Source organism: Alligator mississippiensis, chromosome 4 (genome assembly GCF_030867095.1).
Source record: "Alligator mississippiensis isolate rAllMis1 chromosome 4, rAllMis1, whole genome shotgun sequence".
NCBI lineage: Eukaryota > Metazoa > Chordata > Crocodylia > Alligatoridae > Alligator > Alligator mississippiensis.
The window spans coordinates 166,895,700-166,918,062 of NC_081827.1; the positions used below are offsets into that span (position 1 = coordinate 166,895,700).

At 50.6% G+C, this 22,363-nt stretch overlaps 1 protein-coding gene across 4 annotated transcripts in view; it reads right to left on the reverse strand.

The window, feature by feature from the left end:
* Positions 1-22,363, reverse strand: part of ARHGAP23 (Rho GTPase activating protein 23) — a 144,375-nt gene that overhangs the window by 49,249 nt on the left and 72,763 nt on the right. For all 4 annotated transcript variants that reach the window (XM_019482572.2, XM_014603646.3, XM_019482569.2 and 1 more), the window contains exons 2-5: positions 20,015-20,194; positions 8,530-8,554; positions 5,130-5,222; positions 2,351-2,429 (exon numbers count right to left, since the gene is read on the reverse strand). In XM_019482572.2, coding sequence (XP_019338117.1) covers positions 2,351-2,429; positions 5,130-5,222; positions 8,530-8,554; positions 20,015-20,194 — 377 coding nt within the window. The remainder of the gene's footprint in view (positions 1-2,350; positions 2,430-5,129; positions 5,223-8,529; positions 8,555-20,014; positions 20,195-22,363) is intronic.

Below are 22,363 nucleotides of genomic sequence, written 5' to 3' on the forward strand. Positions count from 1 at the left end.
GTATGCTCCCATTTGCTGCATGGGGCCACATGTCAGTACCAGCCCCAAGCCCAAGGCCCGGTCTGGGGCAGGGATGTGCTGCCTTCTGACTCGGACAGGTGCCTGCTGTGACATGTCTGCTCTAGCCCTGGGACTCGCGTTACCTCTCCCTGACACTCTCTCCACCTATAGCTCCCTCCCTCCCCCAGCACCCGCTACCTCCTCCAAGCTCATTTCTGCAAAAGTCACTATTGCTAACCCTAGGTCAGTAAAAGTGCAGGGAGCTTTGATTCCTAGTTCACCTGCTTCAGACTAACCATCAGACTACCCTCCCTCCCAGAGAGCAGGCTGGGGTCAAGAGTCCCCTCTGCCCCCCTACTCTAACCATTAGATAACATTCTCCCCTAGAAACCAGGATGGAACCTAGGTGTCCTAATTCCCTGTGCCCTTGCTCTAACCATTAAGTCATACTCCACTTGAGACCCAGGACCAGAACTGAGAGTTTGAGTTTCCCATCCCCTGCTCAAGCCACAAGCTCTCTCTCTTACAGGCAGCCCCAGCCACCAAGGTGCCTATTTCCTCCTCAACAAACCACGAGCACAACAGGCACTAAGCACAAGCCACAACAAGAAACTCCACATGAACCCAAGGTGGCTACACTTCAGCTTCAGAGCCCAGTTTGGTACTCACTATTCCCGCCCCTGCCCTCTCACATCTACCCCAGGACATGCCACTTGGCATTTTTCCAAATACATATTAATGCCCAGACCCATGTATTATATTGAGTTCATATTCAGATCACTTTTGCTTGGTTCATTCCCCTGTTGCTATATTTAGGAGCCTTCCAGGTCAGCTTTGTCTCATACGTAATCTAATTAGTAATTAGATGGTGCTATGCACACAAATCCAGGTCATTCATTAAATCACTGCTGTAAAGAGAGAGGCGTGCTGACTTTCCCCCAGCCTTTTTAACAAGCATGCTGGAGACACAAAGGGGCAGTGGATTCTGCCATATAGGCTGGCTCAGCCGTAACCAGACTCTTTTACCCCAACTCCCTTCTACTGCTGCAGCAACAGCAGCAGTGCTACTAATCCCTATGGAAGAAGATACGCAAGGTTTCCTGAAACCTGCTTGCCATGGATCTGTGAACCCAAAGGGTATTTCCAAGGCCATGTGTGGGGTGGTATATCCAAGGGGCTCATATTCATGCTAGATTTCTCTGATCCAGCCACTTAGGTAATACCTCAGGGCAAAGGTCTTGGGGAATGGAGCTGTTTTAATGCCCTTTTGGCTACATGGGAAGCAGCTGCTAGCACCCACCATATTTACCTGGTGCCCACAGCTGCTCTGAAAACCTGAGGCACCCTCCCCAGCCTGTCCTGCCTCAAGCCAAAACCTACATTCTCCCTGCAAGTACATAGTGTGAAAAAAGCCCATCAAATTTCTGGAGAATGCAGTCCAGTCCTGAAGGTGGCAGCACCTGAGCTGCTGAAGCTCACTCCCCTTGAAGGACTGAGGAAGAAGAAATGTGAAGCAAATGGAGGGGCAGTCAAGTATGTTAGGGATAAGATACTCCTTCACAATGCAGCCCTTGGAATGGTAAAGCTGGAGCTACGTAATGCCTATACAAAATAGCGTACACCCAAATCTTATGCCATGTGTGTGGCTCATGAAAACCACCTAGGTGCCAGGGAGATAAATAAAAGAACTATGATCATGACCCTCTCTGAGGTGCCTAGCCCCAGCTGTAATGAGACAGGTCTTCTGACCAGTCCACCCCTACTATCCAATCAAATAAGACAAAAGTTTCTAAACTTGGGTTAAGAATTCAGCACCTGAATCTGTAATGATGGCACCCTTAATAGAACGCCTAGTTTTCAGAGGTGCTCAGAGTCCATAGCTCAGTGCCGGTTGCTAAGCGTTCAGTGCCACTGGAGCAAGACCAATTGAGACTACCTAACTACGGATTCAGGATCAAGACTTTTCAAAAGTGACCAGTGACTTTTGGCAACTGGATAGGCCTTACAGGCTGGATGCGCATCGGTTGGAGATGCTTGAGGATAAGTGCCTGCTGCACCTGTGCCAGGGTTGGACTAGACCCCTGACATCCCTTCCATCCTTGTAATTCTAGGATTATGGACTTGACTTGAGACCTCCTCCAGGAGCAGGTGCTTGGCATGTGATAAAAATCAGGCCAGAGAGGTCTCAAACTGGTTACCCCTAAATCACCAAGCTCTTAGGAAAACTGAAGTCTTAGCAACCTAATGTGAGTGTGAATATTCTGATCTCAGCCCCTCAGGGTCACTGAACTTCAGCCCATGAACACACTGCAGGATATGTATCCTGCTCTGTACCCAGTGGGGAACTCACCTGTTCTGGATCAGTGCTATGACCTGGGAGTAGGTTTTCCCAATGATGCTCTCCCCATTCACCTTGACAAGACGGTCTCCTGCAGAAGAAGGGGAACATCACAGGAGTGAATGGGGGGGGTGGGGAGCAACAACATCTGCAGTAACCATAGCAACACAAGACACCCCTTAAAGACATGCCACTCAATAAAAGGTCCAACCATGCCCCAGGAGTGTTGGTGGGTCTCAGCACACTGAGAGGTCCCATCTGTCCTCACCAATGACCCTAGAGGCCATAAGGCACAGGAACCTGCTCTCCTCTGCATGCACATATGTAGTTTCCTTGTTCCAGTCTGTTGTGCAGACATGTTCCCCTCTGCAGCTGTCACAATGCCTTGACACAGGCAGAGCTAATGAGCGCCTGGTGCAAGGCAGCTGGATACAACTTACAGAGGTGATGGCAGCCTCTCTTGGCACCACTCTAAGCTCCTGGTGGGGCTCTTGATTGGTGTAAGTCAGTGCTGCTCCACTACTGTCAACAGAGCTGTGCTGATCTATGCCAGCTGACATCTGGCCCAGAGGATCTTATGCACTCATTGCCTTCCTTCCGTTTTGCTTCCTGATCATTTTAGCTAGGCAAAAGCCATCCCGCCCTGAGTTCCTGTAAAGCAGTTCCTGCTGGCGCCCCCAACACCTAGGGGACCAAGCTGCCAGGTTCTATGCTCTTGCATTTGACAGTCAATACTGGGTGGTGGCAGCAGCAACATGGTCCTTTACAATCTACATGACCGATTCACACAATGTCATACGAGACACAGGGCCATGTAATAGGGCTAACGAGACTGACCCCTCTCACCCACCCAAAGCCCTGTGCAAGGTCCCCACTCTGAGAAAGGCAAGAAATTTCTAGAACAGATCTGAAAAAGATGCAAGGATGATTTTCTCCCAGACTGGCAGCCCTCTGAGGTAAGGCCTATTTGTACTATTTTGTGGCCAGTGGTGAGAACAGTGGAGCTCTCTTAAAAGTGTCCTAGTGTCAGCTGCAATAGAAATCACAGATAGGAACAATCTCAGGAGGCATCTCTCTCATTTTCTGGTTTAAGCATCCTAGCCCCAAAACATTGCAGTTGTGAGATGGAGAGAGAGATTCTGGCAACTCCTGAGTAACAGGGAACAGGGTGGGCATGAAGAAGAAACAAAAGAGAAAGTGAATGAGAAACGGAGGAAAAAAGGGGGAAACCAGCGCATAAGGAATGTAGGGAATCCAAAGGCATGATCAGAAACTGTTGGCACACTTTTACACGTGCTCCAGGTATGTGAGGGATGACACCTCCATTAGAGCAGCCCCAAGAGCCACTCTAATTAAAGCACTGCCATGTCTCCTGTATCAGCGTCTCCGCACTTCAAAATGGTGGTGGGAGCGCTTGAACTAACGCTCATTCAACGAGCTTTAGTTCAAGTGCCTCCATCGCCATTTTGAAGTGCGGTGATGCTGATACATGAGACACAGGAGGCTGGAATTCCAGTGCATCGGAGCAGCCTCCATGCTTCTGCATAGGCGCCCTTGGTTTCCAAATGCTCTGCAACACTAAAGAGGAAAGGCTGAGGATTCTCTACAGACCCAGACATACAGGCACACCTTGTTTCCACTCCTCACCCTACACTTGCTTCAATTAGCCCCAAAGTTTCTGGAGGGCAAAAAGCACAGCCAGCTCCCAAGCACAGATTCTATGCTGCTTAGGGCCAAAAGGTCCTGGGGGCCTCCAGATGGAAAGGGAGATTCACACCTTGATACAGCACACCCTGGCTTCACTGTTAGCTTTGGGTCCTACCAGCTTTCCCTGCTGATGGGACCGCCATGCTCTGCACCCCAAAGGCAGCTTACAAAGTACTGAAGAGCTGGGACAAGAGCAGTGCAGACAGCCCCAGAGGGATGAGGTTGACAACAAGGTGCCCAAGCCAGGCATGGGTTTATGGAGCTGGCACTAAGGATCCATTACACCTCAGCCATTTCCTGTGCACCCTAGAAGTCCTGTCAGCTCCCTCTCCCCATTAGTTCATTGCCACTTCAGAAACAATTCTGGCTTTGACCCCAACTCCATTACCAGCCCCTGCTCCCCAGCTGAGTGGAGTCAAGACAGAGCGAGGGAACTGGCATGGGCCTGGAAAGAGCTGGCTGGAACTAGGAGGACTAAGTTCCCTTCCCTCCTATCTGTGTGAAATGGCTTTGCAGCCAATACAGGAGAGCACCTGCCTATTCCCCGCTCTGACCCCAACTCTGTTGCAGCCTCTCTCTTGATTCCAATAGGTTTTGGAGCAGGCCCTACATTTTACAGGCTGCCCCACCGGATTTGGACCTTGGGAGGAACAGGCCCTGCAGAAGGCTGGGGAGGATGAATTTGGGCCTCTCCCTAATGCAGTGTTTTTAGTTTCTTTTTCTTGTTTTTAATACCCATAATAAAAGCCTATCTTTCTCCTTGGAGCAGAGAGATCTGCCAGGCTCCAGCTAAGGCTGCAGGGTTTTGAGTGGCCATTGGAGTTTTTAAAACAGACTATTTTTCTCCCATTCACCAAAAGACATGGGATTAAAAGAGACAAAAAACAAACCAAACAAGGGGTTATTTCCCCACACAAGCTCCTTGTTCTCCCACAAGCAGCACTTGGCCACTGGCCTTTTCAGATTCCTCTCAAATTCCCTACGCTCACTAAGGGGCAATCAGTGGTACCCAGTGTGGGGCAGACTGCAGCCAGTCCCTCACACTGCTGAAGAAGCCAAAACAGAGACACACACCCGCACTTACCTGTGCGGAGGCCAGCTTGGTGTGCAGACCCATCTTCCTTCACATTCTTCACAAAGATGGTGTCCATGGGCTCCAGGCGGCTCCGTTGGGGACCTGTTCCCAGAAAGGAAAGGACCATGACAGCCTGGTTGGCAAGGGAAGCAGGAGCATATCACAGGAGTTCCCCTTGCAGCACACCCACGCATGCACACACACACACACACACACACACACACACACACACACACACACACACACACACACACACACACTCCATTTGCACACATCTACCACAGGGTTCACACACACTTCATACAGAACATACCCACACACCAATTAAACAACCCCCAAATCATGCTTACACACTGTAGCTGTACAGGGCTAAACACCTCCTCCTCCCAAAGGACTATACCCTGCCATGGCTGAGGCATACCACCTCTTCCCAGAATGAAAGCCCAGATCATTCATTTTATGCTGGGTCCCCCATTGAACTCCTGGAGGCCCTGTGCCTTCCTAGGAGGAAAAGATGCCGCTAAAGGAGCAAGAACAAAGCCCAGAGTCAGCAGTCCAAAGGGGTAGCAGGGTAGGAGTGCAGAGTTTCACCAGAACTACATGTTCTCTTCCTATCACCCCCTCAGACTCAAAGCCCAGGTGCATTATTTTTGTCCTGACCCATCATCATCCCACAATCCTTTGCAGCTGTCAAGGTCTGGGGTCAGGGCAAGAAGATGCGAGTGGTTTTGGGGCATGGGATGGGAAATGGCAAATGAGTGGGGGACAGCTATGGAAGAAGGAGCTTGGGGGTGGGGGGAGGCAGTATTTACCTAGAGAGACTTCATATCCACCTGCAGAAAGACCTGTGTGAGAGAGAGCCCAAAGGGCACTAGATTCCCATTGCTTGGGGGCCTTTGCAGCCTCTGTCTGTTCTTACTCTGCAGCCTGTCCGCTCCCCACAGGCCTGGCACTGAGTAAAGATCACCAACCTGAAAGCTCCTCATCAAGCAGGGAGCACTGCTATCTGTTCTGACTGCATCAGATCTGTTTAACTCAATGCCTGCCTTGAGGTGGAGTGCCTAAGCACTGTGCCTTAGCCCCATCCTCTGCACAATCCACAGCTCCATTAACCGTAAGCAAGCCATTTCCAAACCTGCCACCTTGGCCCCTGACACCCGACCCTTGGCCTCAGGTCCACAAGATGGATCCCCCTGACCCTGGGCACTCCCATTCCTCAAGCCCTAGTAGACCCAATAATGCACCTGGAAGAAGTTGAGTCCAACTTAAATCTGGTCCCAGGAGCCAAACTACTCCATGACTCTGTCCAGAAGGGTAAAGAGTGAGCAGAAATGCAGAGAAGGCTGTAAGGGCACCAGGTGCAACAGTAGAGCACTGAGTGAGGATGCTCAAGGACTGGACTGAAATACATAGGCAATTCCCCAGGATGGATCCAGCAGAATTTCACAACACAGTGACGCTGACCTCAGATAACACCCTGCAGACATTGGGGGTCCAGCCCCCATTGACCACAGGACTGAAGAGAATTTGGTGTATTGCTGGAGGTGCAATAGGGTCCCTGGAGTAGTACAATACAGCAAGGGAGGTTGATCATCAGTGGCAGGCAGAGCCATGCGTGAGGAACCCAAAACAGGAACAGCAGGGATTTGGATTGGTGGGGTGGCATTTGCAGAGTGGTTGGTGCATATGGAGAGCCCAGGACTGGGATGGCAGGAGTGGGGAGGTTGCAGGCCAGGGTTGAAAGGCACTAATAGAGCTGAGGAGGAGGACTAGAGTAATAAAGGGGCTGAAGGAGAGGACTGGAATACACAGGTCACATTGCAAGGCCCAAGTTATTTTAGTCTTGCTCGATGCCCTCTCCATGCACAGCGCTGCCAATGAGGATGGATGAGCTGCGACAGCACAAAGTGCCCTGCATGCCTCTGACATTAGCCCGCTTCCTGAGTGCTACACTTGCCCACAGACAGACTTGATGGGCACTGGAAGGCAGAGTACCTGTCTGTCACTGTCACGCCAGGGATGCCACTCGGCACTGGCGTGGGGAAGGAAGCAGAAAACTAGTCCAAAAGGCACGCTGCAGGCCAGCTAAAGTCAAGGTGAAGCGGGACAGGAGTTATGTATTGAAGCTCCTGCAGCCTGCCACTGGGTGGGGGGGTCACTTGGCATCCACACATGCCCCCAAACCAAATGCTGCTGCCCCATTTTCCACTAAGTTAAAGCTAAGGCAATAGCCTCCAAGGTATAAACTTCCATCAGGTCACAGATCCCAGCTGAAATCCCAGCATTAGCAGCACCAAAACCTATGAATAAGCAGATTTCCCTCCCCAGGAGCCAGCCAAGAGCCCCCAAAAGCCTGGGGAGAGGCAAGAGTGAGTCAGCTCTAGGGTGTGGATTGGAAGGTCCTTACTTATTTGTGGGGACATGGAGAGATCTGTAAGGACCCCCACATGCAGTATGCTGCCCTGGCCCTAGCCCCTCATGAACTGCACCTTGAAACAGATGTCATGTGCCAGCTCAGCCCAGCAAGCTCCCCAGCAGCGGGCAGGACAGGCTTCACTGAATTCTGCTCTGATGGTGCCATCATGCCCATTGGGAGATCAAGGTAATTACAGTGGGGTGGCCGCCAGGCAACTGGGAAAGAATAATGCCACCTCTGGAAAGAGAGCAAAGGGAGCAGACTTGCATGAATTGGTGTGGGGGCATCCATCCCCTGTAGCCCAAGACATGCCCCCACACCATCACCATTCACTGCAAGCACCCACGTGAATGTCTGCAGCTATGAGGAAGCCAAGATTTCTACCAACTCCTTCCCAGGCCTCCTGAGCTGCAGCTAAATCGCTGATCCAGTTTATTTCGAGCCTATATTTAGGGTGGTGTTATCAGCTCAATGGCCATTAACTCCAAGAGGAGCTGGTGAACAGAGCCCCCATGACAGAAATACAAACACACACATGTCCCACCCCACCTGGCCACACTGTCCTTGGACAGATCCACAGTGCACATTTCTGCTCACTGAGGCCAGCTACACAGTTTTTGACAAGTAAGCAGGTATCTGGGTTTTTTTTCCACTAGTCTCTTTCTCAGTGGACAGACTGGAAGTCTGTGCTGGTCAATCTCACAGCATGACGGGGGAAGCTCCCTTCACCCCCCCCCACCTCTCACCCACACATACTCATTCACCCTCACAGTCACAGTCACATACTTACTCATGCACCCACCAGACACACACACATTCTCACATGGGTTTGCACAAACTCACATGCACACACATGCTCACATAAATTCACACAAACATCACTCCATGCACCCACATGCCACACACACACAAGCACTCTCTCACACTTGCATTCACACAGAGTATAGGCCATGTGAGCTGCAGGGGTGGGGGTGGCTACTGAAGAGCACTTACCTGCCCGGTTTCCATTCTCTTCCTCCTGCAAAGGGAAGACAGAAATACTTGTGTCACAGCTGAGCAAGAGGAGACCCTTGGGAGAGACAGATTCTCCTTAAACTGTATTGTATCCCAGAAGGAGGAGGAGGGAGCAGGGGCTCCAGTGGGTCAGTAGGCAGAACTGGCCTGGAGATCCTGATTTCCAAAAGGGTGGCTGGAGCCTCCTCCCCTCTCCCTGTTGCTGCCTCTTTACTGTAACAGGATATAAAATTAACTTTGGACACAGGATCTCCTTGGGGGCACAGGCACAGCAGCTTGGTGGGAGGGTGGGGAAGAGGGAGGGGTTTTCCTTCATAGTGACCAATCTAATCTGCCATCTGAACTGCCAGCCACAGGGCAGGGAAGGCTAAGCCCAGGGGACAGTGCCAAGGCAGGCATGCCCTTTCGGCCCCCTTTGCTCAGGAAGCCCCAACGTGGTTATGCAGCTGCTGTGGGTGGGGACAAAGCTCAGCTCCTGTTCCTCCAAGCACTCCAGGCAAAAGGGCAGGCTGTTCTGTGGGGTCAGACTCAATGGAGCTGCCAGCTGGGCACCCTGCCTTCTGCACAATGCCAGCTAGGCATTAGCCCTTTGATGGATGCAAGGAGGAGGAAGCCTTCGCTCTCACCTGGATGATTAATGAACCCAATAGGGTGGGACAAACCAACCCAGCATCCTAGGGCAGTGTGCCTCGGGCTATGCTCACTTGGAGCCTTGGAAGTGCTAGCCCTGCCAGCTCCTCTCCCCAGGCTGTAGGGGAGATGAGATGAGGCATCTCAAAATTTGGGGTTTGATGCCTTCAGCAGCCTGTGCCAGCTACCAGGTGGGATATAAAGCTTCTGGCACCACCATCTGCCCTTCCAACTGAGAGTGAAAGTGACCCTCTCGACTCAACAAAGGGACCCCTGCTGAGAGCAACTATGGTCCTGCCACCAGGGTGATTGGCACGGGAGCATGTTGGGCAGCTGGCACTGCTAGAGCAAGACAAACATACCAATTCAAATCCCTCGGGATTCAGCCAGATCTGCAGCAAATGCAGCTACTGCCCCAAAGGTGAGTTGGGAAGGTCAGAAGATTGAGGAAAGAGGCATGCCCCAGGAAAAGCTCCCACCCCCTTCTCCCTGAGCCCTCCCAAGTTACCCCCCTGACTAGTACCCATGCCTGCCATTCCTGAGTCAACCAAGAGGGGACACTGAAGAGCAACAGAAAAACTCAAATTGCTGTTTGCCAGCTAACCTAAAGGCTCAACACACCTGCATCCCAACAGAGACTGAGAATTGGACAGCTAAGCCCTCTTGGCAGCACTGAAAATCTCCCACCCCCTGTTCCCAAGACAAGCTCCCTGCTCCTGCAGGGCCACCAGCTTCTGACAGCCCCAGGATGCAGACTCTGAATGAGTTGCTGGCTGTGGTAGGGTCCAGAGGCCATGGAGTTGAACAGGCTAGAAAGGCACACAAAGATGAGGTACAACTCAAAGACGATGGTCTTTGAGCTAGCATGGTACAGCCTCCTGTCCCATCCAGCACAGGGATTGACTGCTCAGTTGTCAGAGCCAACACCTTTTCACAGGACTCGAACCAAAGCTAATGATGCTACTTTAGTGAACAGGCAGTGGTCCAGCCCATGCCAATGCAAGCAAGTGATTTTGTGAGGCGGGAGAGGAGCATCGCAAAGGTAGTCCCAAGTCAGGAGACTGGCTATATCTAATACTGCATTCATCGTCTCTGGTGAGCTATGTTCACGATGGAAAGCCACGTGCAGGATCTGGCCAGAGGGGCCATCCTTCCCATTCTGTGTTCTGCATGGCGTGATGCAAGCAGACAAGGTCTAGAGCTGGGAGGGGGAGAGGATAAAGGGTCTGGATTTCAGAAGAGTCTCTGTCTCCCTCGGCAATGGTGAAGAGGCCAAGGTGGGAGTGCTCAAGGTAAAGAAACCCTTGTGAATTCAAAGCTAATGTCCTGAGGTGACAGCACATGACCTTGAGGTCCCTCCCCACCCTGTGCTACCATGATCGTAGTTCAATCCCAGGCAGTCTGACACTGGGGGCACATACTAGTCTAAGTTATTCCCTAGTCTTGCCCAAGCTCCCCTGCATTTTGCCTTCTGTTTCTCCCATAGGATCATGTCACACTCTTCCAGGAGTGACAGGGCAGGATCCTCCAGGCTGAGCTTCTCTCCAGCAGGATTCCCAGTTTGGTGGGACCTAGGGGGATATTACAAGTGCAGCCAGTGGCCCAGCTACTTTGCCTGAGCTCACCAGTGGCAGTGGGTGGGTTCCCATCTCTGATGCAGCATAGCCACAGCAGGATGCCAGAGTTCTCAGCCTCTGGGAAGCAGGGAACTAGATGGCACCCCCTGCAGGTTGAATATTGGTGCTAGGAAAGAGACTTCCAATTTTATTATGGTCTTAATGGCCATGCCTCCTCTCTGCTCACTCCAAGAGGGCAAAGCAGTTCCAAGCCCAGCTTACAGCTCCCTCTCCACAGTGCTCAGACAAAAGCAACCAGAGCTGGTGAGCAAGAAAAGATAAAAATACACCAGGAGCTGGGGAGAGTGGCCTTGGGCATTGTGTAACTATTGTTCCCCAAGGAAGACAGCATGAGATTGGGGGAAGGGGAGGGTGGGGTGCACAGAGACAACAGAAAAGAGAGATACCCAAAGAGTAGGTGGTAACACACAGGTAGGAAGGGTGGCTGAGCAGGTAGACCACCACCCTGGGAGATCTCCATACAACTCCCCATTCGACGACTGACTCCTGGCATGCAAGTCCAAGGGATAAAGCAATGATGAGAGAATGTGTAAAGACGTGCCATGGGACTGGGGGAAAGAATGGTGGTGTCCCTCTGGGCAGCAGCTATGAGAGGAAAGCAAGATGCAAAGGAGAGGCAGCCACAGCCTGTCCTCCCATCACACAGGGCCTTGCAATAGCAGTGGAAGGAATGAGCAACTGCAGAGCCAGGGTTACCATCACATGGGGTGGGGAACTCTTCTGCCCCTCAAAGTCAGTAAGAGCCAAAAACCCGAGGCACTGGGGTACCGAGGCCAGAGGGGCCAACAGTAAAGGGCACAGAAACAGACTGCAAGGAGCAAAGTTAAATTCTCTGTGAATCACGGCTAAGCCTGGGACCTCCACTACTGTCTCTCAGACATGCAGGGCTGTTAGGTGGGTAAAACTGCAGGGAGCATTGTGGGGAGGGTGAGTGAGAAAGGAAAGTTTCCTGTGGAGGCCTCCAAGCTCGATGTGGGTGGCAAGGGGTGCCAACACCAAGAGCCTTGTGCCAGCTGTCACTCCCAGCCTCACACTCGCAGGCGTTGCATTCTGGGAGATGTGGTGCCAAGGGTAGGGAGGGTATGTGCAGTGGCAAGGCCCCCTCAGAGGCAAGCTTCCCGTCTTTCCTCTCACCTCTGGCAGCAGACAACCTGCTTGGCTCCCTCTGCACAGGTGAGGCAATGGCCCCTGGGGCCTGTGAGCTCAGCTCACTCAGGGCACCAAGAGGGGGTGACATCACCTGCCAGCGCTGCCAAAAAACTCAGTGAGGAATGCAAAGCTCCTGTCTCCCTCCTGGATGACTCAACTCTATCGAAACTCAGCCCCCAGACCAGGGCCCTGGCTCCTTTGCCCCAGCCTGCCCCAGCTCACACTGCTGTGGAGCCAGGGGGTACCACCCAAGCCATACTTCCGATCCCCATTTCACTGCTGTCTAATCCCAATCCGTTCCTAGGAGTATCTGCCTTTGCTTGCCAAAAGGCTGCAGGGTGGGTGCCAGGCATGTTACATCCCTGACCTGTGCAGGGCAGGATCAAGTGTTCTCACCTGACAGCCTGCAGGGAGCTGCCCGGCTGAGCAAAACAGCCGTAAAACATAAAGCAGATATCGAAGGTTTCGGGATGGAATTTTCCCAATGGTTTGGCATGGTCCAGCCCATCTGCTTTTCAGGGGAGAGTATGAACTTAATTGACATTTACTGGGTCAGACTATAGGTCCATTTTGCCCAGTATCCTGTCTCTCATAGTGGCAGAAAGTAAATGCTGGAAAGGAGAGTGAATTGGATATAACCAGGGGTTTTTCCACTGTTTCTCTCTGTTGCAGCCTCCAGCAAATTTGTTCAATACCCTTTTTGAATCCAGCTAAATTATCATCTTCCACAGCATCTGGTGGCAATGAGCTCCACACCTGAATTACACACTGTGCAAAAAAACTTCCTTTTGTTAGCTTTAAACTCACTATCTGCTAGTTTCATTTTGTGACCCTTAATTCTTGTACTGTGAGAGACAGCAAATCATAGAATCATAGAAAATTAGGGTTGGAATAATAAATCACTATTTATTTTCTCTTCGCCATTTAGTATTTTCTAAGCCCTTATCATGTTCCCCCTCAAGCGAATCTTTTCTAAACTGAATAGGCCTGGCCTCTTTAGTTTCTCCTCATACAGACACTCCTCCATACTACCAATCATCCTTGTTGCCCTACAGGTGCTACAAGTGTATTTCATTTAGTTTATCATCACTTTTTCCCTCACCTCCATGGTAACCCAGGTGAATGGCTGGCAAGGAAACCTAGTGTTTGGGCTGGCGAGCTTTCATGATGGACCTCCACACACAGGAGGAAAAGGAGGAACCCTGTAGGAACCAAGCAAGAACCCTCTGTGTGCCCAAGTGTGGAAGAGGAGACCAAAAAGCTCTCCCTAGGAGAATAACATGAGTTGCAGGAAAGCTGGCCTGACACCCTGAGGTGCTAAGGCCTGGGTTCAATTCTGGCTCTGCCACAGATGCCTTGACTAACCTTGGGCAAGTCACTTTGTCTACTCTATGACTCACTCCCCCATCTGGAAAATGCTGATAGTTCTTCCCCCATGTGGGGGCCTCTAGGATGGCACTGAGGAAGACCCCATAAGGAGCTAGGTAGAGAGGGGAGGCTTCCAGGGAGCAGGATAAAACCCCATCCACAGCTAGACAGTAGAGTTAACCAAAGGGGCTGCAGGGGCCCTATGACTCTCAAACAGTTTCCCCTTTGTCTGGTTCAAGCTGATGCTGCAGGAGAGGAAGAGAGATTTCAAGCCCTACAGAGGCTTTGAACCAGCCTGCCAGGAGAGCCAGTTTTTCCTTTCTGCCATGACAAAGCTGACAGTTTCGCCTGTGAAGCTCAAGAGAACTGGCTCTGGCCACAACGCTCAGTCCTGCACGAACAGCAGTTCCCAACCAGACGCCTAATCTGAATGGACGAGATGTCAGCAAATATTGCTGGGGACTGGGGCCGGCTGGGAGAGGCGCCTCTCTCCCTGGGATGCCGGTGGCATGACGGGACACCACGGCAGTGCTGAGCTGGCTCTGTGACTGAGGAGAGGAGTGGGGATCATGTCCCTGGAGCACTGGAAGTTGGCTGCAATAAAGGCTGGGGCTTTTTTGGCTGGTGCCTTTGCTAGCACGCAGAAAACTCAAATGGTCTTGGTTGCAGCATCTCAGTCATCTGATCAGGGTCAGACCCACCACTGCCCAATGTGGCTCAGGAAAGAATTCTTCCCCTCCATCAAGCTTTTAAAGCCCATGGGTGGGTTATTCTTCCTTTGTGGCATGGGATGGGGCAGGGTCCTCTTCCTTGGATCCCCAGAGCACATGTTAACCAGCACATCCCTGTAACTGCACTAGTAGGGCATTGGCAGCACCCTCATCTCCCCTCCCTTTTACCTAGGGCTTGTTGCTGGCGTCCCCATTTTGTGCATGTGACAGTTTGGAGTGCCTGTTTTTTTTAGGGATTTTTGGGAACATGGCTGCATGTGACCACCAGGGACTGGACTTAATGGCTGAGGAGGTCCCTTCCAGTCCTCCATCCTTATGTCCAAGTTCTGTGCTGCAGAAGGGGAAGTCCTCCCGTCTTCAAATAAGAGACCCTGCCTGCTGGGACACAGCAGAGGTAATTCAATGGCCTGTCAGTGCTAGGGATTTTCAACCATGGAGATCCCTGGGCCCTGTGCTTTGACACACTGTTCCCAGATGCTATAACACAGCAGAGGTTACATAGCCATGTCTCTCTGCTGGAGGCTGCCAGAACCAGTGCTGAGGCCCTGACAAAGCAACCCAGTCACGAGCCACTGCCAGATGTTGCGGCACAACCAAGGTGAGTGTGTCAGTGCCAGATTTCCCATGCTCTGCTTGGATGCAGCAATCACATGGCAGTGCTGGGAGTGCCAAGGCCTCACCCCATCCCCACCCCTCCACTCTGAGGCAGGAATGCTCAGCTGATCTGGAGGAGGGCACTCACAGCACACTGCTACCATGGGGTGTTTAAGAGTCTGCAAATATGAACAGCTAGTACAGAGATCAAAAGGCACCTGGAGGCAAGATGCTGTTCAAGGCCTAAGCCAGGCAGGACAGTTAGGGGGAAGAAATGACTTAGCAGAGGAATTGCTCGGGAGCAGCAGTCACTTAGACCCATGTCCCCCTCCTGTATTTTATCAGGAAATCTCCTGATTGAAGGTCTTAGCACTGAGGAACCACTCTGCTCCACCTCCATTGGACCAGGTAAATCAAGCCACATCCAGATGGTTCTTCCAGCTGATTTCACTGCATATGCCTCTCCTATGGCACCAGTGAAATGCAGCCTCCTCTGGAGTGGAGGGTAGCAGTTAAACAGATAACCCTAAATGAGAAGAGGAGAGATTTGAATGAAGGAGACATGAGGAGGCCCAAGTCCTAGAGAGTGAAACAGGGCGTATAAAAAACAAATGATTAAAAAATATATATTAAAAAAAAAATTGGATTTTTTTATTTGAATCAGATTTTTATTTTTTTGTTAAGGTGCTTTTAAAAAAAACAAACATATATAGTTTTAATTTAAGATATGTTAAAGCTCAAAGATAACATCATGGAATAGGGATTATAAAACTTCTAATTATATATTATTTGAGACAATATATTCATGGAACCTTTTTAGAAGTTTTTTAAATAGGTCACAACAGGCTAGGGGCCCAATCTTATGGGGTTCCCAGAGGCTCCTCTATAGATTAGTAAAGATTAAAGAAAACCACTCTACCCAATGGGACTCTGCTCAGTCCAGAAGATCCCATTAAGCATCTCTGTGATGCTTAGTTTCAGTTCTCAAACTGTGGATTTGTGTGTCCAGAGATCATAGGCAGACAAGGTTCTTTGGGTAGACGCGATATCTTTTATTAGACCAACTAAATGGTTGGGAAAATTGTTCTTTGCAAGCTTTTGGGCCCAAACACCCTTCTTCAAGCATAGTGAGAGCTTGTTGTCTCCAGAGATAACATCCTTGTTAACAGCAGTATATGGAGATGAGAGATAACAGACCTGATTAGTGATTCCATCAGCCCTATTGTCTCTCTGCAAGTTTGTGTATACACAGTCAAGCCCTTACCTTTCTCTAAAAGTACAAAGTTTCAAGAAGTTAAATTAATAAAGGATATGAAACAATAAGAATGCACTTTTTGTAGAAAACAATGATTAAATCGAGGCTTTGTGGCCAGTGGTTTAAATCAAATCCAACCTGGAATGAAGTCCCATGGGAATGGTAGCACCTTGTTTTCTAAAAAGAACTGGGAGTAAGTTAATTGTGTGTGAAAAACCATCATGGTTCCAGCATGCAACCAGGCATGTGTCCATAGGCACACACCCATGCCAAAGCTGCCAACACCTGCACACATATCACACACTATTAAACAGAGCAGCAGCTAGAGATTCCAGCCAAGGCTGACATCTGGCTGAACCAGACACTGTGCACACACAGCGAAGAGTAGCTCCCTTCCCAGGAGGGTCCTACAGTCTACACCAGCAAGACAAAGGGAGGAAGAACATATTTCCTACCTTTATTTTACACAGATCAAATGACTTGACCAAGGTCATGCAGGGAGTAAGTGTCAGAGTTGAAAATGGAACCCAGGTCTCATTAAACTAATGTATTTCAGGGAGCTAGGCAGAGCAGCCTAGACCTCAGGCACTGAGATTTCTGATGTTTAAGAGGTCAAGGCAGGGAGATTAACATTTCTTGGAATATTTGGCTTTGAAAGGTGGCGAGTGGGAGATGATAATATATGTGCAACAGGTTGACTAAGACACCCTCAGCCCTTCCCCTTGATCCAGCAAACCCAAGAGCCCAGAGAGTATCAGGGTGACAGGCAGTAAATTCCAAAAGCTGTAAATTTGCTTCCAGTCAGGCTGCTGGAGGAAGCATGTTGCAAACCTGTGGAATTCACCGCCATGGGCAATCAACAAAGCAAACAGTTTGGCAGGATATGAAAAGGGGGACTGGGATTTACACACACACACACACACACACACACACCAACAAGCAGAGGCAGCTGTACAGAGCTAGGAAGTCAGGTCAAATAATGTTTTAACAAATCCTCCCTGCTTCAGAGGACAGGCCCATGCTTCTCCGGGAAGAGAGGGTTTTGGGGGGAAGAAGGCATGGATGGGGTGATGGGGCCAAAAGTACTAATTTTTCCATGAAAAATTGATGTTGCCTGACTGGACAGATGTGCTGATGTGCAGCCAAGAAAGGGGTGCAACTCCCTCTGGAACCAGATTGCGATACATCCGTCTGCTTTGCTAGCTCCTGTGTTTAAGATATCCTGCCACTCAAACCCTCTTCTTCCTCTGCCATGTCTGCAGTGAGCAGCATCTCCTTCTACACACAGGCAGCAAACAAAAAAATCTAGGGCTCAAACTCTGGATCTCCAGCAAAGCAAGGGGAAGACAAGCTCTGGAGAGACCCCCAAAAGCTATTGTGTCTTTGTATAATAGATCAGCAGCAGGGAACTTGGAGCTACCTACTCCCCTCTACCCTCTGACACACACTGCTGCAGAAGATGCACCCCCATCCCGCAGACATTACTAAAACTGTCCCAAACCCAGCAGTGGTTTAGTTAATATTTGCCCAAAACCCAGGGATTATTTTGCCTAAAATCTCTGTGATTAAATTATGTCCAGACCAGCTGCCCCACCTTGCCACTGTAATTGCTTTCTGTCACTGCTTTTGCACATCTCTGCAGAAAATGACTGTCCCACACCATGTGTGGTACCCAGAGAGCATGTTTGCTGCATGTATCAAGCACTGGTGTTCAGGAGTGAAGAGGTTAACTCCGCTCCACAAGAGTGCACAAAGTTCACCCCTATTGGGAACCATTCTCCACCCAGACATGGGGGTCTCCTGCAGTCAGGCAGTGTTGGGTTGGAGCTCCTCCTAGCCTCCAACCTTTCCCCAAAGGTCAGCTACAAGCAGATCCTAAAAGACTCAAACCACTCTTGCATTCCCCTTTCTACCTGAAGACTGAAAGATGCATCTGTAAGGGAGGGAACTCTAGGTTCACAGCCTGCAGGGGATCCTGAACTCCTGGACAAAGCAGATGACTGGGGGTGCAGTATCTTGAAGGGCTCTGCTTTCCAAATTGTACTCCCTGGCTGAGCTGGCTAACACCCCAATGTTCCCTCCCTAAGACCTGCTTTAGACAGCGGTCTTCCCCATGGCAGTACAGAGACCAAACAGCCCCTCTAGCCATTGCAGTGACAGGTATCACACCGCAAAGCAGTGGCAGTGGAACATCTGGGAAACCAAATAAAAGAAGACATCCACATCTGCATGTTGGGCATGCAGGTGCAGGGCACAGGCACTGCCACAGCAAAGTGTTGCTGGGCCCAGCAAGAGCAAAACACCAAGAATGTGCAGGGCTAGTTGAGCCAGAGTCGCAAAGAGGAGGCTGATCAGGGGAGTGAGGTTATGCATTGACACACTGAGGCTTATGTCATGCATTGGAAAGGTAATTGCTGGACTCACCAGGCAGGGAGGAACCCCCCAACCTGGCATGGCACAACAGGCACCATTCCAAATGCCTTTCACTTCCTCTGTAGCAACACGCATCAACCTCTTCTAGAAGTAAGATTCCAGCCTTGGTAAGACCCTTCCAGCTGTCTGTTCTGGTCTCCTGCCTAGCACAGGGGCAGTCCCACCCAGGGACTGAGTAGTAGGAAAATCTTCTCTCCTCCTTGTCCCTATGCATTTGGCACCACCTCCATCATAGCAAACAAGATGGTGGGAGCACCTAAGGAATTAACTTCATGTTATAATATGCCAAAACCTTAGTGCAACTATGCAAAGTTAATGGGGCTGGGGAGCACTGGCAGGAGCCTGCAGGACTTGCTGACACTCAAAGATCATTTATTCTTAAAACCTGCGTTCAGCAGTGGCAAGCTAGGGGTGGGGGGCCTTCACCAGATAACACCAGTCCATGGTGCTGCACTCCTGATGTTCTCTTTGGCCAGGCACCATGGCGTGGGGCAGCTCCAGGCTATTTGCATCCATTTCCTCTCCATAACCATAAAAGCATAAATCTGGAACAGCCTCTGCCCTGCAGGTTCCTGTAGGTCAACTTGTCTCCCATTTGCTGGGTGTAGCCAGAAGCACATGCAGGAAGCAAGCACCTGGTGACGGTCCCCCTGAGCTGGGAAGGCTATACACACACACCTGGTTCAGTCCCAGCCTATGCCAGGATTCAGAGGGGGTGCTGGCCAGACACATCTTGTCCCTTCCTTGACCTGAGAGAAGTTGCACTGAATGGAGGCCTTTGCAGATAGCAGGAACTATCTAGAGAGATCATGAAGAGCATCTGTGGAGGGCTATGTAGCTGAACTGTGAAAGAGATGTGAAGAGAACCAGCCATTCTGGAGCAATGGGGTCCAAAAAAGGCCACTGAGTTTGCTTTTACAAGGCAGGGAAGAAAACTGGGTGACTGTGAGGCTCCTGCCCTCCAGAGGAATACTCAGAATTGAAAGCAAAGAGCAGAGATATCAGCTGTGACTCAGAAAACCCCAGAAACTCTGACAGGCTGATGCAGAGAGATCAAGGGCAAGAGAACCCCTGTACGGGTGTCATCCATGTGCACAGGCCCACAGACCACTCTTAGCTGATGAGCTGTGGGATCTCCCAGGAGTGAAGACTGAAGGGACCCCTCCAACTCTGATCCTGTCTCCTGCCTATCACGAACCTGAAAATTCCAGCCAGGGACTTCTTAAGTAGAGAGCTTTGAAGGGAAATTGCTATGCGGTAACATCTCTGAAGGTCTAAAGAGGTGGATGGAGGAACTGGCTTCTTCAGGGCAAGTGCCCTTTTATGGCCAACATATGGCCCACGCCCAAGTATTCAAGTGATTCTTAAATAGGGGGCAGCACCCAGGCCTGTTCCCCGATATGAAGGGGACCAAGATAACTGCCACCCCAAGACCCTATCCAGCACCCTCCAGACTAACCCTATTCCTCAATTCCTTCTGAGAAGGGTGCATGGGCTTGGACCCAGGGTCTGCAAGTCTAGTACCTGCTACTGAATAGCAGCTACTTCCTTTATCCTCCTCCTAATGAACAGCTTTTTCTGAAAAGGTACAGATCTGACCAACCTCTGTTCCTTCCCCCACCCCCACAGGGCTGATAGAGCTGGAGAGCATGGAGCAGCAACATTACCTTCACATTGGAGTGGACCGCCGATTCTGGGGGGTAGACGATGAAGTGCCGGAGGGTGAAGCCAAATCCCCCCTGTGGGCTCTTCCGGAGCACCACCGTCTTCGGCCCCACCCAAGGAAAGGACTCCTCCAAGGGGGCATTGGCATTTGGGGAGGCCCCATCTCTTCGGCCTGGTGTCGGCTGTCGGGGACAAAGAAAAAGGGTATTAAGGCAGAGCCCCATACAGATTTCTGCTTTATTCCCACCTCACCCTCCTGGGCTCGAGCAAAAGGAAGAAAAGCACTGGGATTCAGGCACTGTACTGGAATTCACGAGGCTCTTGTTCAAGACCCTGGCTCTGCCACTGACTTGTGGCATGACCATGGGCAAGTCACTTTGGTCTAGATGGGCGGTACCCAACCTTCCAACACCACGGGCCATATAAGTGGAGTACGGTCAACCTGTGGGCCAGATCCCATGCTGAGTCGGCCCACAGGTCTGATCCTATGCACTAGGATCCAGCTACATGCTGGCCCAACCCCATATGCCCAGATCAGGCCACAAAGCAACCCTACATGCTAGGGCAGGCCCACATTATCTGGCCAGTGGGGGGTCCCCATGCATCCAGAAATTTGGCAGGACAGGAGTGACAATTAAAGTAGCCACCAATCCCCCATTGCCAAATTTCTGGACCTGTGGGCTGGATCTGGTCTGCAGGTCAGAGGTTGAGCACCACTGGTCTAGATCCTTAGAGCACTTTGGCCCCGAATTCTCATTGATGTCAACGGAACTTCAGAACTAAATACCTTTAAAGACCTGGGCTTTAGTCTCTCTGTGTTTCAGAGATAATACTACTACTTTTCCGCCCCTTGTTCTCTAATTTCCAATCTGTCAAAACTGTAAGCTCCTTGGGATAGGGACTCTTTCACTATGTTTGCGCAGCCCCTGGCATAGCAGGGCCCCAATCTCAGCCTTTATGGTACCTAAATTGACAGTCAGGATCTCTCTGTGCCAAGCACTGGACACGCATATAATGAAAAGACAGTCCCTGCTCTAGGAATGCCTTTTTCATTTCTTATCCTGAACTATTCCTATGTCCAGTTAAAAGCTTCCACATTCCTTCTCAGAGGTGGCTTCAAAGAGCCCACTGTCAGTAGACTGCTAGGTGCTTTGGGAAAAGGGAAATTACAGAAAGCTATGAGGTGGTGCTGGTAGCAATAATAATGCTGTAGCAAGTTTATAGGTTCTCAGGGCACCTCACAAGCTCCCTGGGAGGAAGCAACTGCCACCCCACTCACAGGTGGGTAAACTGAGGCATGGCACAGCCAAGTTGCCTGCCCAAGGTCACAGCGAGTTAGCAGCCAAACCTTTTCCAGCCTTGGTCTTATGGGCAGGTCACAGGGATGACAGACATCCTTCGTCCTCCACAGCGGCACTCTAGGAATGATTCATGGGACAAGACCTGCAGTGTTTCCTAGGCCAGGAAGCTCACTTCAGACATAGCCAGATCCCCTTTGAGCATCAGAGCAAGAGGTTTCCCCATCCCTTTGGTTATGTGGCTGCCCACAAGTGATACCACCACACTCCCACCTTGCTTAGGAAGAAAAGGGTGTCCTTTGGGATTGAGCGAGATGCTAAACGCGACCATTAACTGTAATTTCTCCTTCAGGTAACTGCCTGCTGAGCAAAGAGCCAAGGGATCCAATTCTGCAATGAACACACTGCTGGGAATCGGACCCCATTTCTCAGAGATGGGGAGGGCTGGCTACAATGCAAAGACTCACTCTCATTCTATTCTTGACAGTATCTAATAACCTCCACATGGATGTTTAGATAGGGTAGCTCTAAGCTGCAAGTTTCAAACCTGGGCAAATTCATTGCTTCATCAGTCCTGTGCCTAGGCCAGTGCTACACTGCCATATGCTCATGGGCAGTAAGACTTGTTTCAACAAGAGGGAAGTGCCCAGATACACTCAAAGATCTGGGCTTAACTGTCTGGCTCAAGATCACCCACAAAAGTCTGTGGCAGACCAAGAAAGTGAACACAAGTTTTCACACCTCCTTGCTCAGTGGCCATTGGACCATCCATGCTCCCTTGCTCCAAGTATTCTGCTGCCCAGTTACAAGTCTGATGGCTCCTAATTGCACTGCATCATTACAAAATACAGCATCCTGCATAAATCCAACCTGTACCCTACCACTCAGAGACCAACCCTGATTCACTTGCATGCTGCTCACAAAACACTTCACACCATTAACAACACGCAACATTCAAGGGGGGATATTAGCAGGTGCTGGCTTGACGGGGAGCCACATTTCTGGTCAGTTTGAAAAGAAACAGCAAGGCAAAGAGGCATAGACCCAGGCCTG